Here is a 27,432-nt window from a genome sequence, read left to right on the forward strand (position 1 = left end):
TTTTGGGCACAGAAAAGTTCAGCCTCTTAATTCATAAGAAGAAACTTAATGGAAGTTCTTATATGGAACAACATCTTGATTAAATGGTTTTAAAAATTTCATATTTTAACTTTTTCATCTACCTTCCTTACTTCCATTTGAAAAGGGAGTAAAGTGGACTTATTTTTCCTTCAAATAACTAAAAAGCTAGAGGAAAAAAATGTAGATTGAATTTCCTACTTGGGCACCAAAAAAAAATAATTATTTAGGGAACAAGCAGAGAAAATAATCCCCTAACAGATCAGTGGCGTAGCAGATGTAAGAGAGATGGGATATTCTATTCAAAGTACTTTGTAACATATACACAGCAAAGGAAAGTAATTGCTATAATAATCACTAAATTTCAACAACAGAAAATATTATTTCAATCTATTTGTATTTAAATGACAGACACAGAAATCTGATATCAGATTCCTTAAAATCAGCTTAGATGAACCAATATAAACAAAACCAGATTTATATATGTTGGATAATGGCTTAAAAATCCATTCTAAATTTTTAAAACACAATTAAAAGGAAGCCATCTAAAGCCCTCAAAAGCCACAGAGCAGTTTCAGGCTCTTTTTCTCATCCTCCAGCATAATCCATTCTTGCCCCCTTCAAGACTGAATTTCTACATCAAACCTCCCTCAATTTCTCTGTGAAAGGGGAAGATTTCACCACCAATAAACAGAAGTTTATGGAAATGCCAAATGGGACACAGCGTCTGGTTCTTAGCTTTGCACTGAAACTAAACATGGTTTAGATTTGTTAAGTCATTTTGAAAATACAAAGCCATAAATAATGTTGCACAAATCTCTTTCAGATGTTTTAGTGAAGCTCATTCTCTGAACTCATATGCAATCCGATTAACTCCATGCTGTTTAAACACTACATGAACTTTATAGAGAACCCTAGAAAGCAGTATTTCGGTATGTGCACTCAAACACATAAATGATGCACACTCCTGAACTGAGTATGTTTAACTCCCAGATTTCAATAAGACTTTCTTAGTGCAATCTTTCTGCAGAAATTATTGCTCTGTAAAAAAAAAAAGATTTACAGAGCAAATTTCTCAGTATCTATTAAAACAGAAGTTAAGGAGCATATACTCCTAACTGTTTAATGGAGGCAAACTAATTCTACTTCCATACTACTGATGCACACTGAATGCTTAGTATTAAATAAAAAGCCTCAATGAAGTGTAACACTATACAACTTAACAGGCATTTTTGCAATGTCTATACAAATATAAATCATGTTATGCTGCCATGTCTTAAAGCGACCACCAAAAGTCACCTTGCTCCAAAGAGCAGTTTTCTAAATGCCTCACAGAAGGCAGATCCTTGCAGCAGATAGAGAACAGCTTCATGCAAAAAAGGCATCAGTATTTCAATGCAGAGGTTCATGACTGACAGAATCTAACTAATCCTAATATAATCCTAAATAGAGCAGTATGCTTTTCATCACAAAGTATTTCAATCACTACCCTACACTGTGCTAAAAAATGGGAGTTTTTAAACACTGCAGGTCATTTCCATTTATTTCCATGATATAGAAATAAATATTTTAAGACGGACTTTAGTAAGTTCAGTGATGAATCCTATTTTTGTCATAAATTACCTGTAATTAAACTAAAACATTCCAAACAACTTGATTCACCTGGAAGTTGTTCACCTACTACACTTTGTAGGGGAAAAAAGGCTGAAAGTTTTAAATATGTAATTGGAACCTTGGAAATAAGAATCATAGAATTTAAGGGTTGGACCTTACAGATCATCTAATTCCCAACCCCCTGCCATGGGCAGGGACACCTCCCCACCAGACCAGGTTGCTCAAGGCCAGGCCTAGCCTAGCTTTGAACACTGGCAGGGTTGGGGCAGTCACCACTTCCCTGGTCAACCTGTGCCAGTGTCTCACCACCCTCACAGGAAAAAACTTTTTTTCTAATATCTAACCTAAACTTCCCCTCCTTAATGTGAACCCATTACCTCTTGTCCTATCATTGAGTTCCTAACAAAGAGTCCCACTCTGGCTCCCCTGTAGCCCCTTCAGATATTGAAAAGTTGCTATGAGGTCTCCATGTAGTCTTCTCCAGGCTGAACAGCCCAAATCTAGAACCCAGAATGCTTTCACAGATTACATTTATCTTTTCTGCATGACAATTTTTATTTGCATAATTGAAATTACAATATTAAAATAATTTCCATCCATTGTTTATTTCTACTTTAAACATTGTTAACACATGAAAATATGATTCTTTTACTAAATACATTCATTCCGATTTTCAGTATTTTATATATGATTTCTTCCTACCTGTCCTGTTTTATAATGCCTTGCAAACTGGTTAACCACTCGATAGTCATTTGCAAAATACTCCATCAGTATTGAGGGAACTTCAGCAAAATCAGTAGGACATCTGGTTCCTAGAGGTAGAATAATTGTACACATTAGCATTTGCTACTTCCATTAACACAAATAGTTAACTCTTCTCAAAATGTTTTGCAACTTTCAGTTTGGACTTGTGGTGAACTTTAATGTTCTTTCATTTACTAAGTCAATATTTTTTTTTCATTATTGTACATATTGCCAGAAAAGCTTCATTATAATCCTACACATTTTACTATAAATCACAAAGTAAAACAAAATACTTGAACAGCTGGGTGAGGCACCTTATAAAGCTCTGGATCACACCCTTTTTAAACTAAACCAGACTGGCCCTACATGAAACACCAAATCTATTTAAGTGCTCTAAACCTAAATTAAACTACAATGTAAATAAAACTCTGCCTCATTCCCATTCACAGTTACAATTTTTAGCTTCCATCTGTTTGCTGAGCTTAGTTATGCTTTATATTAACCTCACTTTATAATACCAAGTCATTCATTCAAGGAACACTCTTGCAGATTGAAGACATGTTCTAAGTGCAACGAGGTAGTATCTTAGCTGCTATTATTTTCAAAAAGCACTTTCTCAAAAACTTTATTTAATCTTTATCAGCACCGTACACAATAGAAGTTATTAAAAAGTATAGCACATCACCAAATCAAAGCTGAATTTCTAATTTCTATATTAAAGTTAGCAAGGTACAAAGTTGTTGCTTTATTAACAGACCCACTGGGTCATCACCTCTATCACTATCTGGTAGAGACAATGTCAACATTCAAAACTAGTCTTAAATCTAAGTATGGTTTTTGCTTTGACTATTTTTCTTGAAGACTATTTTTAAAATCACTCCTTTGATCTTTACAAATCTTTCTCTGATTTTTCATTTCATTTATAATCTGTTTATCCTTAGTGTTTTCAGACCGATACTGCTCTTTACTATAATTAGCATTTGTCACACTGTTATTTATCTCCTAAAGAGAAACTATATTCACCATGAGCCATCATTATCCAGAGGCAAGATAAAGTCTAAAATAACTATCCATTGTAGCCCTTCTCTGTAGCTGCTTCAATTTGAATTCACCTTCAGGCCAGAGACACAAAACCATGCCCAAGCATTGCATGAGGTTTCTCCAGTATCTTTACTACTCTAATACTTAGTGCTGTTAGATATATCTCTGATGTAATTCAAATCACATTTGCCCCTTTCACAGACACATTAGCTATATGCAGTTCTGCACTAACACATAAACAGTTCTTCTGTTTTTCCACCACTGCTGAAAAATCCATTTGATAGCACAAATTCTCCTCATGCTTTGTAAATGCATGATCTGCACTGTGTAGCTCTGAATCACACTTTACTTCTAAGACTGCAGTATCCAGTCATTTAGTTCTTATACAACACCTCACCAATCCTTCTTCTCATTGTTAGAGTCTTTTTGTTGGTAGTGTTTGAAAATATTTTAGAACAAGTCAAGTCCCAAGACAAAAGCCTGTAGAACTACACTGGTGTTTCCCTAGCCATTTATGCTTTCTCAGTGCTCCTTAATAAAGTAACATAATTCTTTCATTAACCCTTAAAGAGACTCATGAAAATTACATTATTTGAAAGCCAGGAAGGTAAAAGGTTAGACAGTTATCTGGGACAAGTTAGTCCTCCTGTAGAACAAATGTAGGTATTCTACACTTCATGATAAACTGAAATGGAATACAAGCTGGGTTTTGAAAAATCCCATACATACAAATTCATTAAACAAATCAATAAATGCATATAGTAAAATGAGAGATTAGCTTTAAAAGAAGCACATCTTAAGTCCAAAACGTAGGGTATTATCCAACTTCTGGGGCCATTAGCAGCAGAATGGGTTCCTGAATATTTGGGAACGTAATCAAAGGAGGAAGGAAGGAAGGGGAGAGCAGGAAAGATGTCAAATAGTCATAGAATCTTAGAATCATAGAACCAACCTGGTTGGAAGAGACCTCAAAGATCATCGAGTCCAACCCTACCATCGTTACTAGACAATGGCACTAAGTGCCACATCCAGTCTCATCTTGAAAACCACCAGGGATGATGAATCCACCAACTCCCCAGGCAGCACATTCCAATGCCTGACTACTCTCACTGTAAAAAATCTCTTCCTAATATCCAACCTAAACCTCCCCTGGCAGAGCTTGAGTCTGTGCCCTCTTGTCCTACTGCTAGTTACCTGGGAGAAGACACCAACCCCCACCTGAGTACAACCTCCTTTCAGGGAGTTGTAGAGAGTGATAAGGTCTCCCCTGAGCCTCCTCTTCTCCAGGCTAAACAACCCCAGCTCCCTCAGCCTCTCCTCATAGCACTTGTGCTCAAGTTCCTTCACCAGCCTCGTTGCTCCTCTCTGGACGTGCTCCAGCACTTCAAAATCCTTCCTGAACTGAGGAGCCAAGAACTGTACACAGTATTCAAGGTGTGGCCTCACCAGCGCTGAGTACAGGGACAGAATCACCTCCCTGGTCCTGTTGACCATGCTGTTCCTGATCCAGGCCAGGATGCCACTGGCCTTCTTGGCCACCTGAGCACACTGCTGGCTCATGTTCAGCTTTCTATCTCTCCAAACTCCCAGGTCCCTTTCTGCCTGGCTGCTCTCCAGCCACTCTGTCCCCAGCCTGGAGTGCTGCATGGGATTGTTATGGCCAAAGTGCAGGACCAGCACTTGGCCTTGTTAAATCTCATCCCATCTCTCCAGGTCCCTCTGCAGAGTCCTCCTGCCTTCCAGCAGATCAACACTTCCCCCCAGCTTTGTGTCATCTGTAAACTTGCTGATGGTGCTGCCAGTGCATCTCAACTAGAATATCAAATTTTTGTTCTCATAATAGCCTTTAGTCATCTTGTTTCCATACTTTGCCACCCTTGTGTTTAATGAGACTGGACAGCCCCTAACACTCACCCCTGGGATGAGCCCTTTGATTGTTATACATTCTAAATGCTAGGAAAAAATGATTTTCTGCAGAAACACCACCACTGACATCGAACCTCTGATGCTGCTTTTGCAATGCTAGATCTGGAATGAATTCCTCTGGGATACAGGACTGCCTGGAGCTAAGGCAACACTGAAACCATACACAGAGGCTTGTGGAAAGTCTGAGCCTCAAAATTAGCCATTTCCTGCCCATTAAAGACTTTGATATGCAGAGACATATGATTCAGAGCAAGAGGAGAATACCCACCAAAGCAGTTACTATGGGCATAGGTCAAGATGAGCGGGGCTGTATGAGTGGAAGGAGTGGGGGAGAGCCCTTAACTGTCCCAAGGACTACACACACTGAGAGTATGCAGTGTTGATTTGTTTTAAGAATGTCCAGTAGCAACATACTTACAAACAGCTCAGCCTATTTTAATTAAGTGGAAGACATAAAAAAAGAATATTTTGACACTGGGTGCAAAGGTATCTATTGATAAAACATAAACAGTACTATGGCCATACCTTTGTATCATTAGCATGACATAAAAATGGTAAAACATTAAAATAAAATCTCCAGACAACTGAGCTACGATTTCAACTGTTGGTTGTGGGATTTTTTAAAATAAGTAAATGTCTACAGCACTTGGAATATCCAGCACACTATTACAGAACACAATATACCAAACTGTCCACAGGTAAAAAAAGGTAGCATTCCAAGCAGCCTTAGCCAGCACATGTCTTTGTTCCATTTGCTGCAATTGTAGAAGGCTATAGAAACCAGTGACATGTCAGTCAACACAGTCACTGCCACTGCTTGAGAACAGAGACTAAATGAAAAAAGGCAATATTGCTTTCCTGTGTATCCACTTAGCTGTGGTTGCATATTCATTCAAGTACATTTCTGTATGATTAAAAGGCCCACCAGCTAATCATGCTTGCAAACACAATATGTTTTCAATGTATCAGTTCTGTTTTAATCAGAGCCAACTAGAAAAGTCCTGGCTTTACAGATTTTTTCTGTATTCCAGTGTATGCTCCTTGCAAGATCTAATTCACTGATTTTCCTTCATTCAATTTCCTAAATCATTCAATTTCCTAAATCATTTTCAACCCAGCATTCATTCTGCTTTTACATTAGGTACAAGTTTAGCTCAATCTATTCTCAATCCTCCAACTATTGCAACGATTATAAACTCCAAATAAGAAAAACTAGCAAGAGTGGATAGCACCAAAAGAACAAAGACCAACAGTACAGAAAGAAAATACAGAAATGCCTAATTGTTATTAGAAAAAGAAGAATATTCAAGTGTTGTTTTGTTGAGTTTTAAATAATATCTAAGGATCTGACACTATTCTCAAGTCATCAAAGATGTAGAACTATCAACACGACTCAACCACTTCTGGTTCATACCATATTTTTGCCTGGTTTTCGTTCTTTCTTTCCCTCCTTTTTTTTTAAATCCACTCCTTTCTTCTGGAAATTAAACATTTAACTAAAACAAAAAAAATCATTATTACAACTTTTTTACCGGTGACATGTTGGTACCGAGTTCTTCCCAGCATAGAATGCATAGCGTGTCCCATTTCATGGAAGAGATTCTCCATCATGCCAGGACTTAGTAGCGTTGGTGCACTCCTGGCTGAATGGGGAAGGCTAAGCATAAGGACAACTACAGGTAGCTGGTATTCTCCATTTTCCTTCAGCCTGCCTCCTCGAACTGTAAAGTGACAATCCTGTGCAAGGTAAAAGCAAACATATGGACACCCAATGTCATTATGTCAATGATATTCAAACAATGATTAAATTATTCAACTGTTAAATCAAATCTAACATATACTCAGTTACACAAGTAGAATTCAATGATCACTAACAGTGTTGTTCAATAGCAGCACACTGTTTCTCCATCTTTATTATTTGCTTCAAATTCATAAGGAAATTACTGTATTCACAAACATTTAAAAAAAACTCTGTTGCTCTTAGAGAATAAAATTACGTCTTTTTGGTTCAGAATTACCCAAACCTCTCAATTTTTCTAAAAAATATCACCAGCTCAAAGAAATCTACTGATGTGTAAAATCCATAATTTATAGATTAAGTTCTCTCCTCATTCTTCGGCAGTAGCTTCCTTATAAAATCTACTGCACAGCTATTATAAAATATTAGCAAACCCGAGTAATATATTAAACTAACGTAGATATAAAGTTTGTCCACTTACCACCTCAATAAAGGTGGTCATTTGCAGATGCTTCTACTGAGTGAAGTCCCTGTTGTATTGCATCACATAGTAAATATACTGGCACTAGGTAGTGAGCAAGCCACAACAGTTAGAACCATATGCAGTTTTAAGTAGATTTTTTAATGAGAAATAGTTGCCATTATGAGCTTTCACCTTTAGAGAATGTAAATTTCAGATTGTTCCTATTTGTGAACAATAGACCAGAAAATAGGTGCTTAAATATCTACCATTCTCTAAACAGAGTTCTATGACATTTCATAGTGCCTGTTATTCTGTACCACGAAGCGTCTGAGTTCAGCCTATCAGGTGATGTTTTTTAAATGAAAGGTTACTCACAAAAAAATATTTTACCTAGAACCACATTTGAAGTTACAGACTTTCCCTGTTTAAATTTGATTTATTTCAAATCAAGGTAACTTTTACTAAACTTAGATTGAACACAAATGGCACTAATGCTAGTCCTTACTCAATTAAATCCACACAGAAATCAGATCATAAATGTTACCTGATGTGGTTTATCAGGTCGCTGAAAGAAGTCACAATAAATGTATCCTAGCAAACCTTCAGTTTCATGAACAACAGCCTGAAGAAAAAAAATTGTATCATTTTCACAGTGAAAGCACTGATATGTAAACTGAAGGCACAATACTCTAATCCAAAGATTTCTAATGAATAAATGACAAATAGACTGGGAATAATTAATGTAAAATATGTTGGTAATTTTAATTGAAAAAATATATATACAAAATTCACAACTTCTCTTTGAAACTACAGACATTTCTGCACACTCAAAACTAATTAGTCACAGATTAATATTAAATGTAACATTGTAGTCTCCAAATGACAAACTGAACCTGATTTACCATGGAAGTAAAAATAGAAAGAGTAAAGAGTAATGACAAATTGATCCACAGGATATAAAGATGACAGAGACTGTTGTCAGCTCCATGTCTCAGCAGTCCCACTGCTCTTCCACCTCCTATTGCTAAAGGCTGGAGATGGAAGAGCAGAGGAGATCTGGCAATGAATAAACATAGGGAAGACAACAGAGGAACCTGGGAACCTGATGTGTAAGTTATTGCTCAAGTTTTTATTTCTACCCTTCCCTAAAAAGAGGGCAGAAAAATGAGATATAAAAATCAATTTCAAAGTAAAGATAGCACACAGAGTAAAAAAACTGAGGCAAAGACATGACTGCCAGGATATAGACCTACAGCATTCTAGTCACCTCTGGTCATCCACAAATTGAAACTAAAAAAACTAGCAGGGCTCATTCAGGAGAATAGACTGAAAGGTACAACAATCTCCAAACAGAGAAATTGCTTCCAATTCAGGCACCCTTCACAAAGAGAAGCATTATAAAGGCCATAAAATGCCAAGCATACAAAAAGCACTTAGAGGATAAAGCCCGTGAGGTCTAATTTCAACTAAAATCGGACAACTAGTTTGTGTTTTAGTAAGTACCCAACTAATTTTTTCAAAAAATAATCTGATTTATGGCTCACAAGAGCACACCATCTTGTCTAATGTCCCTTTGGTTTCAAATGCTGGGCACAAGAATACTTACCAACTTTCTAACATCTTCAGACCATATCTCTCCTCTCTTTGTCTCTTCAGCATAGAGGGAGACCCCTAAGAGCTGACTGAACAAAGAGTTCAAACCTTCCATGCATGCCCCAAGAGAGAAAAATGGACAGTACAAGCCAGGATCAATGTTGTACCTAAGGAAATAAAAGAATCCCAAACCAGTCAGTCAGTTGAGCTACATAAACTACAGTCTTCACCTTCAAGCCACAGGATGTGACAAAATTCAGTTTTAGTTCAGCCCCAAGGCCCATACTCAGCATATTTGGCTTTATTTTTCAAACAGTGAAACTAAGTCACAGGCTAGTTATGGCACAGTGCTTCATGGTAACTCACTTTTTCTTATATTTAAATTTGGATACCAAATTCAACAGATGTTGACTATGATTTTCAGAAATGTGGCCAACATGTGGCCCAAACAGACCATGGCAACACAATGGGTGGCCACGCTGTGGCTTTTGATCCACAAGAGGCCACTGGCACTCAAGTGCCTTTCCCATGCCAGGGCTGTGCTGTGTGATTGATCAGAAAAACAAGCTGGCTTTGGCCGTGGTATAAGCCAAATCCTCAACTAAGGCAGGAAACCAACTGGTAAGCACTGCTGACTCTGCAGTCTTGTCTTTCACTGCAGCAACAGAAACACCAAGGAAACACAATCACCTCCCACGCATGAATCACACCTCAAGCTCTGGGGATTCTCTTGAACCATGTAGATAGTATCTTACAGCCTTGAGCTATGTGAAGATTTTAGTATGTGACCTGGATTTTAAACATTGCAGAGCTTCCTGAGCCTAACCTCAACCAACTATGTTCAAGATGCTGCAGCACAGGAGACACTCATAGGGAGGAAGACGTCATACATCTGCACACACACATACAAACTGAGAATGAGCAAAAAGTTCAAAGACCAGTTTAGAGATCTATGCAGCCTATAAATGAGCTCAAACTTCCTGAGACTCTGACCCTAAAAAATAAACACACTACAAGTATATCAAGCAAATAAATGCTTTGCAAACTTAGACCTTTCACAAGCTGCTCAGGGCCACAGAACTCTTCAGAGACAAAAGAAAATCAGAACTGGAATCTGCTTGTACTTGTGTGTGCACCTCAAATGAAAAAAATGTTCCTGCCTCCTCATTACACATATGAAGTCCAAGTGTTGAATTATTTACACCATTTTCTGGGGTCTCAATGTAAAGACTGTTTAGAGAATCACAGTCCCTCTCACCTATCTTCTTTCACGTTCTTGTGCTTTTGCTTTTTAATGACATGGTAAGTAGTTATTTTAATTTAAACATGCATCAGATACTAGATTACAATAGCTGAACACCAAAGTTGAGAACCATGCTATTTTAAGGCCTGTGATCAAAAGGCTTAGATATAGACCATTTGTGCAAAAGCCAGCTAGACCTTATCCACTTACCTACTCTTCCTTCCTTCCTTCCCACTCCCACACACACAAGACCTAAAAACGAAGCCCACTGGGGATACTGCATTTGCCAATGTGCTGCTACAATTCACCACCTGGCTTCACTGCACTGTGAGCCACAGCAGGGTGGAGTTATTCCTCTAAGCCACAGATATGTTAAGGTACAAGATTTTGCTTATTTTCACACTAAACTGCATTAAGCTAAATTCAGTGTATTGCATTCTACTTTTAACTATACTAGGACATAGAAAATAAGCAGATTGTGCCTCTACCATACAGACACACTTCTTCAAGATGCATATCAACATTTATATTCACACTCTGCATGCTTCCATACACACATTTTCCCTCTTACTCAAAAAGTCATTACACCAAAAGAATGGAAATAAGCATGATATAAATCACTTTAGATCAAGTTAAGATTAAAAGACTTGAAACAAATCTCTAAAAGAAAGCAGAAGAGATGAGTTCATTTTCATATAAGCCACAAAAATTTGGAGTACTAAGGACACTGATTTACACACTGAGAAGTACAGAATTACAGGCTGTGTGTTGAATATCTCGAGAATTTAAGTCACTAATTCCTAAGAACTGCATCTCCTTCAACAGTGGTGTTTCTTGGAAAGCTTTAGCAGGTAAATATCAGGTGCCTCCAGATCTCTATAAAATCATTCTGTAATCACCTTCTGCCTAGAGTGTTACCATGAAAATTTAAACCAGCTACTAAGTGCTTCAGTCCTCCTGATTCTGCTCTGAAGCTCCCCCTGCATACAGACTACAAGACCTGTTAAAATGACCCTTCTTTTAGCAGCAATCATAACAATCTCCATAATAGTTTAGGACTGTTTTTTTGTCACATCACTTTAAAATCTTATACCATCATGCTACATACCACTATGAATACGAAGCTGAGTTTTCTCATTTGTAATTCAAAAAACTGCTTATTTAATTAATACCTGACCATAAATGAAAAGTTCCTTACAAAAGTACTGTCTCACTAGTAGTTTCCTATAATGTGAGGAAAGATTTTCCACATACATCCCTTCAAGGTGGGAAACATGATTATCCTTATTTGTAAAATTATAATATCCATTTCAAAATAGATTAAGGCTGAAATAGTAGGCAATGATACTCCTTTTGTATAGATTAAAAATACATCACTTTTAGTCCTCGAGTTACCTAGAGCATGATTGCCTCAGAGCCAATTCAGACGAGCAGCAATTATTAGTTCTGGCTTTGCCTCAATCCTGCTGTCCCACAGTGGTTTCTGCAGAGCCCCTCAAATTTACCACACCTTGGTTGAGGTTCCAGAGGGATTTGTTAATTCAGGTACAGTACGAAACCCACCTGCCACACTATCTAAGAACCAAGGCAGTAATACAGATGTGCTCAGGTGGTTTCATATGGAGGCTGCATGAGGATTCTTTGCAGAGCTCAATTCAATCAATCCTGCCAAAGCTTCCCTTATGTGCAAGCATTCACATTCTCCTCTCCCAGGATCCAATATCAGGCAGGATTCCCCTCCCATTTTCTCCTTGTCCACAGGGAGAGCCAAGAGTACAAGATATTCTGAGAAAGAATCCATAGGATACAATACTAGAATCACACACTTCAGTAAATCAAAATTTAATGTCACCAACTGCTCACATTCATAACAAAAATCAGATTTTCACAGTCGCAGGAAATTAAAACATATAACTCCTACCCATAAATTGAGCTGCAGGAAACAGGAATATGAAAGTGGTAAGAAATTCAAGAACAGCACCCTTAGAAAAACACTTCATGAAGTTAAGTCACTTTTACACAGGAAGCAAGAAAAAAATCAAAAGATGTGTGATATCAAGGGACTGCTCAAAACTTTCTGATAAGCTACATTTTTAATGGACCTGCTAATGCAGGAAACCATCTCCATGTACATGAAAGACAAGAAAGTCACCAGGAGTAGTCAACATGGACTCACCAAAGGCAAGACATGCTAAATTAACTTGATAACCTTATACGATGAAACAACTGGCACAGCATCAACTTGGACTTCAGAGGGGCCTTTGTCTCCCATAAGATCCTCATAGAGAAGCTGTCAATATATGGGCTGCATGAGCAGACAGGAAAGTGGATTGAAAACTGGCTGAATGGCAGGGCCCAGAGGGAGGTGATCAGTGCCACAAAGACTGCTTGGAGGACAGGGACCAGCAGTGTGCTCCAGCAGTCAATAATACTGGGTCCAGTCCTGTCAGATAACACCAAATCAGGTGTCATCCAAAGTGTCCACCAAACTGGGAGCAATGGCTGATATGTCAGAGGGTCATGCTGCCATCCAGTGGGACCTTGACAAGCTGGCTAAATGGGCTGACAGGAACCTCACAAAGTCCAAAAAGGAGAAGTGCAAAGTCTTGCACCTGGGGAGGGACAATCCCAGGCACCAGTATATGCTGAGGGACACCCAGCAACAAAGCAGCTTTGCAGACAAGAGCCTGATGCTCCTGGTGGAGACCAAGTTGAACATCAGCCAGCAACGGGCCCCTGCCACAAAGATGAATGTCAGTCTGGGTGCATTAGCAAGAGCACTGCCAGCAGGCTGAGGGAGGTGATCCTTCCGCTCTACTTGGCACTGGTGAGGCCATGACTGGAGTGCTGCGTCCAGTGGCTTCTCAGTGCAAGAGAGACATGGACATAGTGGAGAGAATGCAACAAAGGCCCACTGAGATGACTGAGGGTCTGGCACGTCTCTCCAATGAGGAAAGGCTGAGAGAGCTGGAACTGTTCAGCCTGGAGAAGACAAGGCTCAGAGGAATCTGAATAAGCAGTATTAAATTCCTCAAGGGAGGGCAAAACAAGGACAGAGTCAGGCTCTTCTCAGTGGTACCCAGTGACAGGACCAGAGGCAATAGGCACAGACTGAAATAGCAGAGGCTCCCTCTTCACATCAGGAAACATTTTTTTTCCAATAACAGTGACCAAACAGTGGCACAAGTTACTCCTAGAGGCTGTGGAGTCTTGCTACTTGGAGATGTAGACTGGAAAGCTGCCTGGACATGATCCTGGACACCCAGGAGATCCTCTTTGAGCACAGTGTTGGCGCAGATGACCTGCAGAGCTCCCGTCCAACCTCAACTATTCTGTGAAGACATAATATGGAGACTAGGACTAAGAACACACAGTTGCAGTATGAGATAGATTCCAGCTTTATCAGAAAAGGACAGTATTTCACACTAACTGCAAAGGATTACCACATTCACTTGAAATACTGGATTAACATGGTTGCTGAAGAGGTGAAGCAAAAAAGCCTGAACCTACACTTCATTTTGTTCCTGTCAGAAACACAGACACATACTAGCAGGCAAAAGCAATGATATTTCTGCATGGATAGAAGAGCTGACTAATATATTACAGGGAGAAAATCGGTGCCTACTTCTTCCTCATTCTCAGCACTCCCTGAACATGTACATTGTCCCCATGAACTTACCCCACGATGCAGAGGATGGGAAGAAGGCTTACAGGCATTTTGTAATATACTGTCACTATCAAAAGTGTGTGTGTGGAAATGATTCTGTAATAGTTTTGCCTTTTGAAAAAAGCATGATACTTATCCACCCACCCACAAAAATAGCAGCAACAGACTATAATGCCTTAAGGCAGACTCCCCAGGGGAACTAGTCCCCTACTCTGGCTAATGTTTGAAGATGTCACAATCTTGACATTTTAAGTACAATGAGGTCTTGACTAAATAATCGCTTTAATAAAAATTATACACAGTTAATGTCAGTCCCTTCTGGCAGAACATTTTCAGGATCAAACCTCTCCCACATTTAAAGAAAGATGTCTGTTAATGTTCCTCTTGCCAATGGAAAATTGAAAAACAGTTTTGAAAAACAATTTTTTTATACAGAATGCCAAAACAAAAAATGTTTCTAGTTCTGATCTCATTTAATCTCCGTTTCTGCCTTGTCTACTACACCAGTGTGCAAACAAAGATCAAAAGCTGAAGATACTGAAAAGTCTTCAAAAAGCTCTGGTGTTTTATGACACAGTAATTGATATTTAAATTATTTTTGGACACATCTGACTGCAGTCAGTGGTGATTATTATACCTTATCTGGCATCCATTGTTTGTTTGTTGGCCAGTGCAACATCATAGGAGTTATGGAGAAAGGAGTTAAAAAAATAATGTGAAGCAATTATCACATAATCAATTATCACATAATCACATAATCATAATCAATAACACTTCAAAAAAGAATATTGGGTACTGAAAAAAAAAAAAAGAAAGCTATTCCTCCAGGAAGTGGGTAATACATCTTAAAAAATCTTTGTCTAATAGCAGTGTATACCCTCTAAGCAGCAATCATTCCAGACACCAAAACACTGATACAATTCCCAAGTTTTGAGTTTGGTCCTACATCATATATGAACTCTCTTTTCACAAATCAAGTAAGACCAAGTATAATTGAAGAAAGCCTTACCCCAAACTTGCACTGATTCCAGGAAAACTTTCTCTTTGGGCTTACTTAGGAATAGCCATTAGCCAAAACCTCAGTGATCTGAAGCCGATGTCTTATAACCTAAAACTCCATTCCGGGAATTATTATTAATAGATGATCTCGCCTTTCAGTGGCAAGAACTTCTGAATCCCCATCTTCAAGATTTAATGCTACTCTGCAGAATGAAAGGTGTAACACTAGATAAGATTAGAGGACAATGGGGAAAAGGGAAGAAATTAATTTAAAATACTTCAATCTTTCAAAAAAAACCCCAAAGAGAATTCAATGAACAGAACAGGAAATCCTGCAATCTCTACTAGATCTGCAAAACTTAAATCTGGCAGATGGGTGTGGGTGTAAAAGTATTTGGCCAAGTTTACAAACTAGACATTCCCTTATTGAAGATTCTTGGTTGATCCCAGGCCCTCAAACGGTAGCAGCCATTAGCAACTTCATTGTTTCCAGATGACAAGAAAAAAAGCATCTGTTAGCTAACAAATGACTGCACAGTCTCAGCTACTCACAGCTTCATCACCTTAGTGAAACTGCAAGAACACAACATTTTGCAGGCACAGTATTTCAGCGTTCAAGTGTCTTGAAGTCTAAAAACTTGGTGGCACAACGTCTTGGCAGCAATGGGTACTGAGATTGTGACAGACAAACTCTGAACTCCCCTCAGCGAGTTGAATTAAATTTCTCATGCTGTTTAAGGGTCTCATGTTGGGTCTTCAAACATGCTCTGACCTGGGCCAGATTATCTAAAAGACCACATAACACTCCAAGATGAAGACTTCTAACTTTAGGACTTTAAATTGCCCTCTAACAAAGACAGAGCTTGCATGTCTAAGCTGCAGAGCCTTTTTGAGGGCTGATCCAAGACTGTAAATGAATTTCTCCTGAAGCTAAAGGAAAAACCCAAAGTTCACCATCTCCTATCCCAGGTGTACAGTGCTTCTTTGATCATTTTTTTCCCCAGTATAAAACCAAATGTTTTTGTAAATGCACACAAAAGCCTCCCAACAAAACCTTACCAAAACCAAGGCATTCCACTGCACATTACTGCTCTATTGACAGAATGAAAGGACAAAAACTTCTGTCAATGAATTAAGTGGTAGTGACTGACTATATAAAAAGGAGCAGAGTTTCCCAAGTCCTACAGCTCAGCATGCCCCTGAAATGCTCACTATTCAGGGCAAAGCAATCATCATAATCTACATGTTAATAACTGTTGATGACCCTATTGTGCATACAATTATTTTTATTATACTACATGTTAAAGCAGCAACCACTCTAAGAATCACTTCATGCAAGATTTTCAAGCTGTTACCAACTGTGAGCTTGAACAGTTGTATAGCTTTGTGCCTTCTATTTAAAACAAATACTAAAAAATACAGATAAAACTGCAAGAAGCAGCTGCTTTAATATGAGCACACTCTCTGGCAAGCCACCTCTGCATTTATTCAGACAAGTTACAACTTTATCTCCAACAGGAAATGCATTCAAGTGTTTTTGGGAAAAGAAATCAGAAAGGAAATTATCATGACCCATACTGAACTATGCTAACAGGCACTCTGCTACCAGCAAGATTTCTGCAAAGGGTTACTGATACTAGCAAGAAAGGTCAATGTTCTGGAGACAGTCAGCTAAAACCTGCATTGGAAATTAACTGGAGCTCTATTTGGTGGCAACAACTGTAGAGAAGTGTTGGAAGACAGGTTTTCTCATGTGCTGTAATTGCAGCTTGCTTGCTGCCCCACAAGAGCAGACAGGCAGAATTCAGCAGGGAGGATGATGCACATGGCATAGTAATGTCACTAGCAAAACATTGTAATGCTGTCTCCAAAGCTGGCAAATACATGGAAACATGGCTACAGCACTTCCTAAGAAGAAAAAGGATTCAGGTCAGCTAAGCAAGCCAGGGCAAGAATCAAACATCCTGTCTGGATACCCTTTCACTTAAAATGTGAGCTCTAGGCCCCAGCAAGGTGATTCAGAGTGCTTCAAACAGGAACCTTACGATGCCTATGTCACCAGAGAAATGCATTTCACTAAAACATTTCAGGCTTAATAAGGTACCAACTAGAGCTACCTAGCAGAAGTCTTGAGCCCTTGCTCCTCTCTGGAACTTAGGCTTCCCTGACTAGACTGTATGTTGCATACCTGAATCCCAAAAGGAGGAACAGTGCAGCCTTTTCTGTGGGAAGATGCCTTTGAAAATGAAGGCGAAAGAGATGGAAGAATGGTAGTCTGATGAATCACGACAGAAATTTGCAGAGAACTACATACTCCAGTCAAAGAAATCTCTTACCATAGAACCTTTCTTCTAGTGTATCTTAGGTCAAAAACCACAGGTATGGACTGATTTTTTTTTTATCTTTGCAGTGCTACAAAAAGTTTTCCCTACTACCCTTGAACCTCAGCACATAAATTTTCTTAAGCCCTTACATGAAACTTAAAGGATCTGGAAGAGCAGGAAAAGGAAATATCAAAGCTTCTATCCGTTACAGACATATACACCAGAAAACACGATTACGAATCTAGAAGATAACTTCCTGAAATCAAGAGGGCTTTGTACATGACTAGATATTAATGAAATAAAATTAAACATATTGATTTTAGTTTCAATGTAGAAAATATCATATAACAGTTATGTAAAAATAAAAAAGGGACATCAGTACACTCTGCACAAATGAGAAATAGCATCAACAAATATATACATGAACTCATCTGTGGTGGAAAAGAACACATTCCTCTGAGCCAAACTTTCACTTAGTGACTTAAAATTAAAAAATTCAAGATTTAAAGTAGTCACTTTAATTGTAATAATGAACCTTATTTTGTCCCTCCTGTACAACTTTATAACCCTCATGCTTAAATGTCCAAAACTGAAAGACTGAGATGTGCAAAAACAAACAAAAGAAGTTTGCTCTGCATTTATTTTGTCTTGAAATATATTCCTGTAACTTAATTTGCTCTGAACATCTGATTTCAAATACTAAAGTGTTTGCATTTATAACAAAGCCCAGGAAAGAATGAAAATTTTCTTATACACTTTATGTCAGAATGTGAGCTCAGAAACCTTACAAAGAGAAATCTCAGTACCCTCCTAAAGAAAGTAGAAATATCAAAGAAAACAGCAGTTTCTTTGATGCAAATTCTTGCTTTATATTAAAGGATAAATGACGTTTAAAAATCCAGACACTTAACTTTTACAGTGTGCAGCCCAGCACTATTCTTAAGAGAAGTAAAGTAGCCAAAACAATTTAAGGAAGGATTTTAAAAAGAAGCTAACTGACACAATGAGGTTTGGTTATTCTTCAAGAACAGCAGGCTTCAAACAAAAAGGCTGTGTCCCTGTGAAGAACAAAGATGTAGTATGTGATTATAAATAATTATTTCTAAGCTTATATGACTTCACTGAGCCTAAACAAAATGCAGACTTCTAAAATCACTTTCATTTAAGCTATATCTTTGGGAGGAAACTAAGGCTGTTCTGTGTAGCATGACTTTCATCCATTCTATTAAGAATGCTTTTTATAAACTTGGACATTAGAGATATTTGAGTCAGGATCACTGTTCTTCAGAACATGAGCAGTCAGACTCTTAGCAACTGCAAATTAACTGCTTGGCAAGAATTCTTATCGGTGGCTATTAAATGCAGTCCCTGATATATCCTGGCCTTTTTTTTTTTTTTTTGAGAAAAATCATTACCCTGTCAACATCCATGAAAATACGGACACCAAGTTAACTATATCTAATAAAACAGATCCTGTCAAAACTTTCAAAGAAACTTGAAAAAAAATCTTATTAGTGAAAGATAAAAGTGAGATGAACCCCTCAGGTTAACTTAAAGAGATCAAGACAAGGAAAACCCCTTCCAATTTTCATTACATGTCAGACTATGAAATTTAATTCTTTACCTCAAGGGAGACTCTTCACCATGATTTATAGAACACTGACTTTCTTAAAAATAATAACAACAATAATAATAGAAAGCCTTTATACTCTCAGCAACCATAAACTAGCACCTGTGTCTCACATTCCTTTTTTCTTTCTGTTAACTGTACTTCACAGAATATTTTGGAGGAGGTCAAAGGGTAATTCAGAATACTGCTCTGGTATCCAGACTGTACACAATTTTTAGATTTGACTTTGGTTGAAAGATTTCTTGGTTATTTTTAAATTTTGCATTAATTTTCCACTTCAGCTTTCAATTTGCACAAAGTGACAGTTTTCTTGCATATACCACTAGGTCTGGGCTAGTTTTCCATGTGATGTTCCCAATAGAGAACACTCTTGCATAGAACTAAAAATAATATAACAAAAAGCAGCCACAAACAAGTTTCTTTCCTAGTAACTTGCAAACCTCAAGATTAGTTGCAGCTTTTAGGAACCTGAGAAACATCCAGTCATGTTTTGGTACCTTAGTATTGAACCTACCCCTCTGAAAAAAACAAAAGTGGTGCCCACCCTCCCCTGAAGCCAGCAGCATATGTACAGTCCCAAGATGAGTTATTCCTCATCTCTGCTTAGCTGTCACCCCAAGATCCAAAATGCCTGCAGTTGCTGTGGTTTCTCTTTCCTACACATGAGGAAACTAGCTTATTTTGGCATTGATCTGTCATTCCCAAGGCCAGTCTTATTTCTTTCTGCAGTCCCAAAGAAATGGACTAGCATGGAGTCCAACACCCTGTAAACACATCTCAACTGCAAGTTGAATAAAATCTGGGACATGCTGGCAAAAATCCTAACAGCAAACTATAGCCACTGAAGTCATAGCATCATAGAATCACAGAATTTTAGGGGCTGGAATGGACCTTCCACATCATCTAGTCCCACCCCCCCCTGCCATGGGCAGGCTGCTCAAGGCTTCATCCAGCCTGGCTTTGAACACTGCCAGGGTTGGGACATCCACTACTTCCCTGGTCAACCTGTTCCAGTGTCTCACCAATCATCCCAGTCTGGTAAGAACCAATGGTTGGGGAAACAGGATTCAACACCAAATGCACTAAGCTCACCACTGATAGTTCTCAAGAATAGTTCTGTACCTTTGTCAGAAGTGACTAAAGGACAGTCAATCACAGTTTCAAGGCAAATAGCTGACCTCAACAAGTCTCATCCAGCATTTTGGGCATGGGGCATGGTGTGCTTTTCTTTCAGCTTTCTTTCTCTAACCCAGAAGAAGTCTGCAGGACTACCACATCTTTGCAAGATCAGGACCTTGAGAATTACTTGTAAGTGCAGCTGCACTTACTGAGAAGCAGTGTGATTTAATTAATAGTTTGGTACTTGTCTGCACTAAAACTCAACATTATTATTTTTATAATATACATATTAGACATCTTCTTACTTGCTAGATGCTGAAGCATGTTCTAGCATTCACTGTTTTATTACCCTTAGCCTGCCAAAATTCTTGAGGTTCTTCTAATTACTCTATCTTCTTTTAAGATACTACTACCATGAATTTCAGACTTTTGGCTCCTGTTTCTCTTAAATGTACATTTATACCGACATGTATTTTCCCTGCCACTTAAACTATAGCTACAAAAACATTACATTGTCAAAGGGAGGGTTTAAAGCCAGAGAGGCTACTTAACATAGCCTCAAAAAAAAACGAAAAAGAAAAAAGTAGTTAACTATCCCGTTACCATCAATGGGAGGCTTACACTTTTGAAGCCAGATCAAGTTTGCAGGGAAAAGACTTGGTGAAAGCTGACAGAAACAAAATCCTTGTGGCCAAGTTTACAGACAAAAACAAACCGCACGCCGTGACCTGAGCCTGGAGCGCCTCCTGCTGTTCGTCCGGCAGAACAGCAGCAACGGTCGGTAGCGGCTGGAGACGCGGGGACAGCAAAGACAACCTGATGTGACAGCAAACATGAAAACTCAACAGTCCAAACGCATGTGGACATCCTGCACTCTTCAGAAGTAAATATCCAGCTCCTAAAACTAGCTATTAGAAATCTAATGAAGGATTTGATTCCTTAATCTTGTTCTAATAAAGAGTAAGCGCATACTTAGAATATATAAATACATTCAAAATATACAACATACGAATATAAAACAGAGCCATTAAAAAGATGTCATGAGTTTCAGTGTCATTTGAGATGTAGTTGGTCAAAATCTGGAGAACTAAAGAGGAAGTAAAACACCACATCAGAGATCACATTGCCTAATGTCCACTCCCAACATTCCTGTTTGCAAATAGGACTGTGTAGACCAAACTAAGAAACAGTAAACCATTTCCAGCAGACACAGACACTGTCCCATCTTATCATTCTTGTAGCCCTTAGTGGTGCATGTGCGATATACTAGAAATTGTTGAGTTACTTAATCAAGAACTAAGCCCCTGTAGTCTCTTTCTTGTACACCTAGGTTTGTAAAGATAATCTGCATCTCATGTACCTGACAATATCTAGAAAACTATGGGTTCGTACATCAGCTGGAGCCCCAGTGGCAACAGCAATCCAAAAGGAATACCCAGAAGCATATATTTGCTTCCCTTTCAACAGAAACATTTTACTAAGCAGAAAAAAAGAGAAATTCCTAATACAGAAATCCATCACACAAAGTACTACTGAGTCCCAAAACATGCCAGACAAAAACATAAGCCATGCTCTGCATACAGCACTATTACAAATATGACCATGGCATTTCTTTAAAAGACAAAGCTAAAAGTAAATTTCTTCCAAACCAGAGAATCCCTCGAAGAACAAAGATGTTAGTCTACTAAACAAAGACTCCCAAGAATGGGAGAAATACATGACAGGTAAATATATCTAGTGTGAAAACATATTTTGCCATTCCATGCAAAATAAAATAGGATACAAGAAGCAAAAAACAAATTCTTTTTTGAGCTTATAAATAAATAAAATGAAACAAGATACTTTTTTTTAAAAAGCATTAAATCATTTTCTCATGGAAAACAAGCAAACAAGGAAAACAACATCACTTTTTGTTAGATACATAATTTAATACTACAAGCTAATTGGCTCAGTTAGAAAGAGAGTAACATCAAATAGCCAGAAGTCAAACTCCTGCCAGTATGAAGCCTTTGTGACAGATAGAGTTCTCATCTTCCAGCTACAAAAGCACTGAACTGAACTTACCATAGCATCCAAGGGGCATTCAAGAAAGGATGTGGTCAAACAGAGGTAAGTACAAGTACAAGATAAAGTATAGTGGATTCACATTTGTATAGATAATAAGCAAAAAACAGAACACATTTAGGGCACAGACATGACAAGATATAGTCCTGTCCTCTGGTTGTTGTATGAATACTCTGGCTCCTGCATAGTTTCAGTCATAAAGCACAGCCCCTGATACTATGCAGTGAAGTGCGTTCTCCTTTCAAGGCCTGATTACCCAGTATCCAGTACCCTGTTAAATACCTACAGTATGGGCAGAATTAATGTAAAGCATTGTTAAGTCAGTCAGACCAGAAACTTTTCCCAAAGACCACTATTCACAAAACAGGACAGTGAAAGACCAGTGAAAGCCCTTGTTTTATAGCAAAGCAGTTCTGCACACAATGGAGAGGAAAACTACTTTTCCCTCCCTGTCTTGTAGATGCTTGTACACCTGCCAGAAAAAAATACTCCTGCCCAACCTGGAGGGAGAAAAACATTGGGCCCCAATCCTGCATTGTAATCAGGGAGGCCCTACATAGGTTCGGGAGACTCTTCACACTGATCCAACTTCCAGACTTGGTGCCTGAATAAATCAAAAATAGCAAAGATACATTGCCAATGTCTGGGTCTGTTTTACCTGCAGCTCTCCCTTCATAAAGCTACTGCGCAATTCATAAAGTAACTTAATTGGGTCTCTTACAAAGCCCCACAAGGAAAGGAAATATTTTTCTCTCTAATGCCAAATGAGCAGAATAATCTCTTTGTGATCATCAACAACTCAGTTATGAGATGGAAAGCTTCATGATATATCTAAGAAAGGCAATATGACCAATAACACTAAGAAGGACAATAAGCATCAGAGGACACTCCTCCAGGAAGAGAAAGAAACAAACACAGAGCCCTCTACACCTCACACTCTAACTCTTATGGCACACACCAGTTCTAAAAAGAGACACTATAGGAAATGTGGAAAATAAATGGGATATGTAGGAAATAAATTTCATCAACATTAGACAGTAATGCATCAGAATGTAATTGCTGTGTTGAAGACACTATGCAGGGAAGGTGAAGTAGATCTGGAAGCTACAAGATACTATCTCGAATGAGCACAACAGTGCTCCTCCAGCAAGTACTACTGACCGCTGCTCAGAGGTGATATGGAACCAGATGGACCCTGACTCTCTTTTAGTATAACCCCTACTTCATTCTCACTTTGGCAAAAGCATATCTCACACCTGCACAGTTTAAAACAAAAGCAGCCACTCCCAGGCCATGCCACAAACAAGCAATCCAAGCACATGCTGTGGAGTGCTGCATGCTCTGGCATTGGCTACTGGGAGCAGATCCAGCAGCTCCACATCTCACTACTGCTCCTGCATGGCAAGTTCTGCTCACCCAGGCCACAAATATTGCTGCACACACCCAACTCAGTTCCCACCTAGGCATGCAGTAGCTTAAGACAAGGCCAATATAAGAGCTGCTGCCTACAAAATTACTGTCTTGGTAGCCAAGCAGAACAGCCAGGCCGACCGCTGGCAATCCTTCCATGTCATGTCTACACTATCACTGTTTTCTGATCCAGAGTAAATTACTGTTTTAATCAGACATTTTCAGTCTATGCTTAAAAAACAAAAACCTGCAAATCTGCAGCAAAGGAAGATTTTTCTTCCCCCTCTTGTGAGAGAAGCACAACTTTCAATTATCTTTTCCAACAGAAACCTGAAAGGTCACTGCTGCTGATCTAACAGAGGCAACATGCAGGGCTCGCGTCTTTCAGAGCTGGCATCTCATTATGTGCAAAGGTCTTGTGCACTGTTTAAGACTGTGTAAGGATTTATTTCCCAGTCTTTGCAGGAGAGATATCAGTGAATTCTATCCACAAACAGTGAAGACCTACTCAAGAAGTCGCTATTTCAAGTCTGCAGAAGTGGATGAAGTTGCATGTTTGACCAAAAGTAGAATGGAAGTTAAAATATGAGGGAGTTGGATTATATTCAGTGATCAAAATTTAAACATTACTATAGCTCAGCTCAGAGCTGAAAGCAAAAGAAGAATAAGGATTTTTCTATCTGTTCTGAAGCTGCTTCATCCTCTTTTATCTTCAAACAGGGCCAATACTTCACTGCAAAACAACAGAGGAGCCAGAAACTTCTACAGGCATTCCAGCAGTAACTAAAAAATGTTACCAACAACTGTCCCACCAGATACTATTTATTTTTTCATATTGAAGTACGTCTTCAAAGAAAGGAATCCTGTTTATATAGAGAACTTTCTTTATCCTTACTGCAAGGACACTCATTTGCATGACAATCAGGAACATAAGGAGCTTACCTCTCAGCACGAAGAACGCCACTATAGTAAGGGTGATCCCACGGCATCAGCTTCTGAAAGAGAATTCCAGCTTGTAATTACAACAATGGACAACAAGTGAACCCGAAGTAAAAGTTTTGTTTCCTTTGAACAGTTGTGCAGTTTCAACAAGTCACAGAAGTTTAAAACTTAATGGGAAACAGTCAGTGCTAAAACCATCATTAAAAATAGCATCATATATCATAACCTGAAACCTTTTCTTTTAGCATTTCTTGAAGGTTGTTCTTCTTATTCCACTATATAATAGGACTTCATACTAGATTTCAAGAAATATACTAAATTCAAATAAAAAGATAAACCTAGATATGTAGAGAATTAAGATACATACAATGTAGTATACAAACTGGACATGCATCTCACCTAAATTACAGCCTTTATTTTTCAAATGAGTCAATTAATTCAAAACAAAGTGATATGCCCTTTCACCACTTTGTTTTGGCTATCTCAGTATCATTTTATATAAACCAACAGCTCTCTCACACTCAATGCTTGCTTTTAAAACAGCAGCCAAGCAGTCAAAAAGCATTTGAAGCCACAAGTCAGAATGTTTCTAATTCTACTACATCTTGTACACTAAATAGACCAAATTGTAGAACACGGTTAGCTAATACTATATGTTTTATAAAAAAAAAAACAAAAACAGACCAACACATATGGAAATGTAACTTACGGAATTGTGGGGGTTGAGCTTCATTTTCATCTTTGTCATCATTTCAAAGTCTTTCTGAGTTCTGAAAAACATTAGTATGCTAGAAGCATTAATGAAAGATTTTTGAACAATGGAATACAGTACACAATAATACACCATCCTAAGAAAATGTCCTCCATCAGAGACTTACAGTACTACATAAAATGGCAGGCCCACATACTGCAGTAAAAACACTTTTTCATTCTGTTTCTGTCATTCAGGTACCTTCATATTAAGTCCCTCTTGCTCTGGTTGTACACTTCCAAAGCATTCTTTCTTACATTACACTCCATTTATATACAGTGATGAAACTGTTTCGTGCTGTGTGGAACTAAGGGAGGCAAGATGGACAAGAAGGGGAATTTGTTTATAGATGTAGAATATATCTAGAGCTGTGGCTATGGGGAGAAGACCAGGAAAGGTGTTCTGCAGCTCTTCAACTTGGTGGTCTTTTGTTTGCTGTTAATGGCATTTCTTGGTACATCATTTCTTGTATTCAATCCTGGGTGTTCTGGGACAACAGACACAGAATTTATTCTAAGCCAATAGCTACCCTCAAAACTCTGGGGAAGTCTTACTTTTTGCTTTATCAGAGCATATAATAACCAGCACTGACTGACTAGTGCACAAGTCCCTCTATTCTCGATATAAAAGAGTATGGTTAAAAAAATAACTTAGTGAAAAAGACATACCTTTTAGACAACTGGTCGGAAAGCTTCTCCAGAAACTGTCTTACTGTCTCTAGAAGGAGGGGAAAATATGAGTGATTTCTTCCCCTGAAGGATGTTAAGTTTGTATTAAAGTCTTCCAAACAAGAAAAATTCCTTAGATTTTTTAACAAACTACTCCACTGACCACTGTTCCATCACTTCAGAAGAATTCAGCACTACATTTACTTTGCTACATGTTGAGATGACAACTTCATAATGCAGGGATTGAGCATCAATTCTGAACAAAAATACCAGTTCCTACCCAGTGAACATTGTCATTTACAGAGACCATGAGCATGGCATACAGCAAAATGTAACTGCAATAAAATACTTCACTGGAAGCAGTATGTGCAAACCAACCTTTGACCTCATATCTAACACAATGTGTTTGATTTCTCAACATGTGCTTTCACACATGCCTCATACCTGGATTTTCAGCCATGGTTCCCTGAAGAGCCCTGTGGGCAAAGGTGTCATACCCAACCAACTGTGCCAGACTGTTTCTGCTAGCAAGCAGCTCTTCTAATCGGCTCAGCTGCTGAGCATTTGGGTGAAGAAAAATCTTGTACGCAGCTTCTCGTACCTAATAGCAAAATAAATTATAAAAAGGTCATATTACTACAGTGCAATTTTGAAAGGAAACAAGTGATGCAACTGAAGATCTGGCATAACAGCTGTATTTCACTGATATCATTGGGAAAAGGTCTAAAGCCTTTTAACAGTAGTAATTACAACTGCCTGATAATTACAGCTTTCTTCCCCATTAAAGATGGAATGAGGAAATGCAATGAGACAACCTAAGAGATCAAGACTGCCAAAAAGGGTCCTGTTCTCTACCCCTGTCAACAATCTCCTCTCTGCTCATCGTCTCCTGCCTTCTGCCAACATCTGTGCTTCTCAGACCACTCTGTGGGCTGCCTTAACTCACTGAAACTTCTGAAAATGAGCCCAAAAGAAAGCCAAATTGTTCTCCACGTGTCAGTTGAGCTGGCTTATAGAAGGCCTGATAAGAAACAGGGACAGGGTCAGGGAGAGAAAAAAGAGGAAGAAAAAAGCCTTATTTCTTTTTAGTAGAAAGCTATTAGTCTGCCCCTCTGCCTACAAACAATCAGGCTTTCTCCTGTTTCTAGTTTGTTTGGGGTTTTTTCATAACTCTCAAAAATTACCTGAAAACTCAGAAAATTTGATAAAATGCTTTTATGTTTCACAAACCAAGTGAAGATAATCTTTATTTTATACATATGGAATAAGCTTAAGAAATCCAGCAACAACTTATGCTTGTCTCCACCTGAAACAAGTTTCTCTCTTGGACAATACAATCAATGAGAATGCAGGTCCTGAGGTTAGAAAAAATATGAATATACAAATTCACAAGTCATTTCATACCTATTCTGTTCCACCAGGCTTTCATTTTGAAAAAAGCAAATAAAGTAAGAGAGAAAATTACCCTTCCTTGAGCA

General features: G+C 38.4%; 1 protein-coding gene across 1 annotated transcript in view; it reads right to left on the reverse strand.

Annotated features, from left to right (window-relative positions):
• MIPEP (mitochondrial intermediate peptidase) overlaps window positions 1-27,432 on the reverse strand; it is a 70,664-nt gene that overhangs the window by 34,929 nt on the left and 8,303 nt on the right. Inside the window, exons 6-13 of the mRNA XM_009083479.1 lie at window positions 26,399-26,555; window positions 25,955-26,003; window positions 25,245-25,305; window positions 24,536-24,588; window positions 9,151-9,304; window positions 8,089-8,166; window positions 6,876-7,080; window positions 2,335-2,444 (exon numbers count right to left, since the gene is read on the reverse strand). Coding sequence (XP_009081727.1) covers window positions 2,335-2,444; window positions 6,876-7,080; window positions 8,089-8,166; window positions 9,151-9,304; window positions 24,536-24,588; window positions 25,245-25,305; window positions 25,955-26,003; window positions 26,399-26,555 — 867 coding nt within the window. The remainder of the gene's footprint in view (window positions 1-2,334; window positions 2,445-6,875; window positions 7,081-8,088; window positions 8,167-9,150; window positions 9,305-24,535; window positions 24,589-25,244; window positions 25,306-25,954; window positions 26,004-26,398; window positions 26,556-27,432) is intronic.

Source organism: Acanthisitta chloris, unplaced genomic scaffold, assembly GCF_000695815.1.
Source record: "Acanthisitta chloris isolate BGI_N310 unplaced genomic scaffold, ASM69581v1 scaffold10151, whole genome shotgun sequence".
Lineage (NCBI taxonomy): Eukaryota > Metazoa > Chordata > Aves > Passeriformes > Acanthisittidae > Acanthisitta > Acanthisitta chloris.